The 5,332-nt window shown below is 55.9% G+C and overlaps 1 protein-coding gene across 1 annotated transcript in view; it reads left to right on the top strand.

Moving 5' to 3' along the window:
* Positions 1-601: 601 nt before the first annotated feature.
* LOC144954213 (beta-centractin-like) overlaps positions 602-5,332 on the top strand; it is a gene marked incomplete at its 5' end in the record, with an annotated part of 12,759 nt that continues 8,028 nt past the window's right edge. Inside the window, one exon of the mRNA XM_078884769.1 lies at positions 602-776. Within this exon, the coding sequence (XP_078740895.1) occupies positions 602-776 (175 nt within the window). The remainder of the gene's footprint in view (positions 777-5,332) is intronic.

Below are 5,332 nucleotides of genomic sequence, written 5' to 3'. Positions count from 1 at the left end.
TCACCACCACCCCCCCACCACCACCATCACCACCACCCCCCCCACCACCACCATCATCACCACCACCCCCCCCACCACCACCATCATCACCACCACCCCACCATCACCACCATCATCACCACCACCCCCCCCACCACCACCATCACCACCATCACCATCATCACCACCACCCCCCCACCACCACCACCCCACCATCACCACCATCATCATCATCACCACCACCCCCCCCACCACCACCATCACCACCATCACCACCACCCCCACCATCACCACCATCACCACCCCCACCATCACCCCCACCCCCATCATCATCACCACCACCCCCCCCCACCACTACCACCACCCCCCCCACCACCACCACCACCCCCCACCCCCCATCACCACCCCCCACCCCCCCCACCCCCCCCACCACCCCCCCCCCCCCACCCCCCCCCCCACCACCACCACCCCCCACCCCCATCACCACCCCCCCCACCACCACCACCACCCCCCACCCCCATCACCACCCCCCACCCCCCCCCCCACCCCCCCCACCACCACCACCCCCCACCCCCCACCCCCACCCCCCCCCACCCCCCCCCCCACCCCACCCCCCCCCCAGATTGGCCCTGCCAGGTTCCGTGCCCCTGAGCTGCTGCTGAGACCCGACCTGGTGGGCGAGGACTGTGAGGGTCTCCACGAGGTCTTGTGCTACTCCATCCACAAGTCCGACTTGGACCTGCGTCGCACCCTCTACAAGAACGTGGTGCTCTCAGGGGGTTCCACACTCTTCAAGGGTAGGCAGAGTGTCTGTGTGTGTGTCTGTGTGTGTCTGTGAGTGTATGTGAGTGTCTGTGAGTGTGTGAGTGTCTGTGTGTGTCACTGTGTGTGCACCCTCTACAAGAACGTGGTGCTCTCAGGGGGTTCCACACTCTTCAAGGGTAGGCAGAGTGTCTGTGTGTGTGTCTGTGTGTGTCTGTGAGTGTCTGTGAGTGTCTGTGAGTGTGTGAGTGTCTGTGTGTGTCACTGTGTGTGCACCCTCTACAAGAACGTGGTGCTCTCAGGGGGTTCCACACTCTTCAAGGGTAGGCAGAGTGTCTGTGTGTGTGTCTGTGTGTGTCTGTGTGTGTCTGTGAGTGTCTGTGAGTGTCTGTGAGTGTCTGTGAGTGTGTGAGTGTCTGTGTGTGTCACTGTGTGTGCACCCTCTACAAGAACGTGGTGCTCTCAGGGGGTTCCACACTCTTCAAGGGTAGGCAGAGTGTCTGTGTGTGTGTCTGTGTGTGTCTGTGAGTGTCTGTGTGTGTGTCTGTGTGTGTCTGTGAGTGTCTGTGAGTGTCTGTGAGTGTCTGTGAGTGTGTGAGTGTCTGTGTGTGTCACTGTGTGTGCACCCTCTACAAGAACGTGTGCTCTCAGGGGTTCCACACTCTTCAAGGGTAGGCAGAGTGTCTGTGTGTGTGTCTGTGTGTGTCTGTGAGTGTCTGTGTGTGTGTCTGTGTGTGTCTGTGAGTGGCTGTGTGTGTATGTGAGTGTCTGTGAGTGTGTGAGTGTCTGTGTGTGTCACTGTGTGTGCACCCTCTACAAGAACGTGGTGCTCTCAGGGGCTTCCACACTCTTCAAGGGTAGGCAGAGTGTCTGTGTGTGTGTCTGTGTGTGTCTGTGAGTGTCTGTGAGTGTCTGTGTGTGTCACTGTGTGTGCACCCTCTACAAGAACGTGGTGCTCTCAGGGGGTTCCACACTCTTCAAGGGTAGGCAGAGTGTCTGTGTGTGTGTCTGTGTGTGTCTGTGAGTGTCTGTGAGTGTCTGAGTGTCTGAGTGTCTGTGAGTGTGTGAGTGTCTGTGAGTGTCTGTGAGTGTCTGTGAGTGTCTGTGTGTGAGTGTCTGTGAGTGTCTGTGAGTGTGTGTGTGTATCACTGTGTGTGTGTGTGGCTGTGAGTGTGGCTGTGTGTGTGGCTGTGAGTGTGTCTGTGTGTGTCTGTGTGTGAGTGTCTGAGTGTCTGTGAGTGTGTGAGTGTCTGTGTGTGTCACTGTGTGTGCACCCTCTACAAGAACGTGGTGCTCTCAGGGGGTTCCACACTCTTCAAGGGTAGGCAGTGTGTCTGTGTGTGTGTGTCTGTGTGTGTCTGTGAGTGTCTGTGAGTGTCTGTGAGTGTCTGTGAGTGTGTGAGTGTCTGTGTGTGTCACTGTGTGTGCACCCTCTACAAGAACGTGGTGCTCTCAGGGGGTTCCACACTCTTCAAGGGTAGGCAGAGTGTCTGTGTGTGTGTCTGTGTGTGTGTGTGAGTGTCTGTGAGTGTCTGTGTGTGTCACTGTGTGTGCACCCTCTACAAGAACGTGGTGCTCTCAGGGGGGTTCCACACTCTTCAAGGGTAGGGCAGAGTGTCTGTGTGTGTGTCTGTGTGTGTCTGTGAGTGTCTGTGTGTGTCTGTGAGTGTCTGTGAGTGTCTGTGAGTGTCTGTGAGTGTGTGAGTGTGTGTGAGTGTGTGAGTCTGTGTGTGTCACTGTGTGTGCACCCTCTACAAGAACGTGGTGCTCTCAGGGGGTTCCACACTCTTCAAGGGTAGGCAGAGTGTCTGTGTGTGTGTGTCTGTGTGTGTCTGTGTGTGAGTGTCTGAGTGTCTGTGAGTGTGTGAGTGTCTGTGTGTGTCACTGTGTGTGCACCCTCTACAAGAACGTGGTGCTCTCAGGGGGTTCCACACTCTTCAAGGGTAGGCAGAGTGTCTGTGTGTGTGTCTGTGTGTGTGTGAGTGTCTGTGAGTGTCTGAGTGTCTGTGAGTGTGTGAGTGTGTCTGTGTGTGTCTGTGTGTGAGTGTCTGAGTGTCTGTGAGTGTGTGAGTGTCTGTGTGTGTCACTGTGTGTGCACCCTCTACAAGAACGTGGTGCTCTCAGGGGGTTCCACACTCTTCAAGGGTAGGCAGAGTGTCTGTGTGTGTGTCTGTGTGTGTCTGTGAGTGTCTGTGTGTGTCTGTGAGTGTCTGTGAGTGTCTGTGAGTGTCTGTGAGTGTGTGAGTGTGTGTGAGTGTGTGAGTCTGTGTGTGTCACTGTGTGTGCACCCTCTACAAGAACGTGGTGCTCTCAGGGGGTTCCACACTCTTCAAGGGTAGGCAGAGTGTCTGTGTGTGTGTCTGTGTGTGTGTGTGAGTGTCTGTGAGTGTCTGTGTGTGTCACTGTGTGTGCACCCTCTACAAGAACGTTGTGCTCTCAGGGGGTTCCACACTCTTCAAGGGTAGGCAGAGTGTCTGTGTGTGTGTCTGTGTGTGTCTGTGAGTGTCTGTGAGTGTCTGAGTGTCTGTGAGTGTGTGAGTATCTGTGAGTGTCTGTGTGTGAGTGTCTGTGAGTGTCTGTGAGTGTGTGTGTGTATCACTGTGTGTGTGTGTGGCTGTGAGTGTGGCTGTGTGTGTGGCTGTGAGTGTGTCTGTGTGTGTCTGTGTGTGAGTGTCTGAGTGTCTGTGAGTGTGTGAGTGTCTGTGTGTGTCACTGTGTGTGCACCCTCTACAAGAACGTGGTGCTCTCAGGGGGTTCCACACTCTTCAAGGGTAGGCAGAGTGTCTGTGTGTGTGTCTGTCTGTGAGTGTCTGTGAGTGTCTGAGTGTCTGTGAGTGTCTGTGAGTGTGTGAGTGTCTGTGTGTGTCACTGTGTGTGCACCCTCTACAAGAACGTGGTGCTCTCAGGGGGTTCCACACTCTTCAAGGGTAGGCAGAGTGTCTGTGTGTGTGTCTGTGTGTGTGTGTGAGTGTCTGTGAGTGTCTGTGTGTGTCACTGTGTGTGCACCCTCTACAAGAACGTTGTGCTCTCAGGGGGTTCCACACTCTTCAAGGGTAGGCAGAGTGTCTGTGTGTGTGTCTGTGTGTGTCTGTGAGTGTCTGTGAGTGTCTGAGTGTCTGTGAGTGTGTGAGTATCTGTGAGTGTCTGTGTGTGAGTGTCTGTGAGTGTCTGTGAGTGTGTGTGTGTATCACTGTGTGTGTGTGTGGCTGTGAGTGTGGCTGTGTGTGTGGCTGTGAGTGTGTCTGTGTGTGTCTGTGTGTGAGTGTCTGAGTGTCTGTGAGTGTGTGAGTGTCTGTGTGTGTCACTGTGTGTGCACCCTCTACAAGAACGTGGTGCTCTCAGGGGGTTCCACACTCTTCAAGGGTAGGCAGAGTGTCTGTGTGTGTGTCTGTCTGTGAGTGTCTGTGAGTGTCTGAGTGTCTGTGAGTGTCTGTGAGTGTGTGAGTGTCTGTGTGTGTCACTGTGTGTGCACCCTCTACAAGAACGTGGTGCTCTCAGGGGGTTCCACACTCTTCAAGGGTAGGCAGAGTGTCTGTGTGTGTGTCTGTGTGTGTCTGTGAGTGTCTGTGAGTGTCTGAGTGTCTGTGAGTGTGTGAGTGTCTGTGTGTGTCACTGTGTGTACCCTCTACAAGAACGTGGTGCTCTCAGGGGGTTCCACACTCTTCAAGGGTAGGCAGAGTGTCTGTGTGTGTGTCTGTGAGTGTGTGTCTGTGAGTGTCTGTGAGTGTCTGTGAGTGTCTGTGAGTGTCTGTGAGTGTGTGAGTGTCTGTGTGTGTCACTGTGTGTGCACCCTCTACAAGAACGTGGTGCTCTCAGGGGGTTCCACACTCTTCAAGGGTACGTGGGGGTGTGTGTGTTACTGTGTGTGTGTCACTGTGTGTGTGTGGCTGTGTGTCTGTGTGTGTCACAGCACTTGCCCCTACAGCCCTGCCAGAGGCTACCTGGGGGAGCTTTGTCTGTGTCTCAGCACTTGCCCCTGCAGCCCTGCTAGAGGCTACCTGGGGGAGCTTTGTCTTTGTGTCTCAGCACTTGCCCCTACAGCCCTGCCAGAGGCTACCTGGGGGAGCTTTGTCTGTGTCTCAGCACTTGCCCCTACAGCCCTGCCAGAGTCTACCTGGGGGAGCTTTGTCTGTGTCTCAGCACTTGCCCCTGCAGCCCTGCTAGAGGCTACCTGGGGGAGCTTTGTCTGTGTCTCAGCATTTGCCCCTACAGCCCTGCCAGAGGCTACCTGGGGGAGCTTTGTCTGTGTCTCAGCACTTGCCCCTGCAGCCCTGCTAGAGGCTACCTGGGGGAGCTTTGTCTGTGTCTCAGCACTTGCCCCTATAGCCCTGCCAGAGGCTACCTGGGGGATCTTTGTCTGTGTCTCAGCACTTGCCCCTGCAGCCCTGCCAGAGGCTACCTGGGGGATCTTTGTCTGTGTCTCAGCACTTGCCCCTGCAGCCCTGCCAGAGGCTACCTGGGGGAGCTTTGTCTGTGTCTCAGCACTTGCCCCTGCAGCCCTGCTAGAGGCTACCTGGGGGAGCTTTGTCTGTGTCTCAGCACTTGCCCCTGCAGCCCTGCCAGAGGCTACCTGGGGGAGCTTTGTCTGTGT

This window comes from Lampetra fluviatilis, unplaced genomic scaffold (genome assembly GCF_964198595.1).
Source record: "Lampetra fluviatilis unplaced genomic scaffold, kcLamFluv1.1 SCAFFOLD_274, whole genome shotgun sequence".
NCBI classification, from domain to species: domain Eukaryota; kingdom Metazoa; phylum Chordata; class Hyperoartia; order Petromyzontiformes; family Petromyzontidae; genus Lampetra; species Lampetra fluviatilis.
This window is presented reverse-complemented; position numbering and strand designations above follow the sequence as displayed.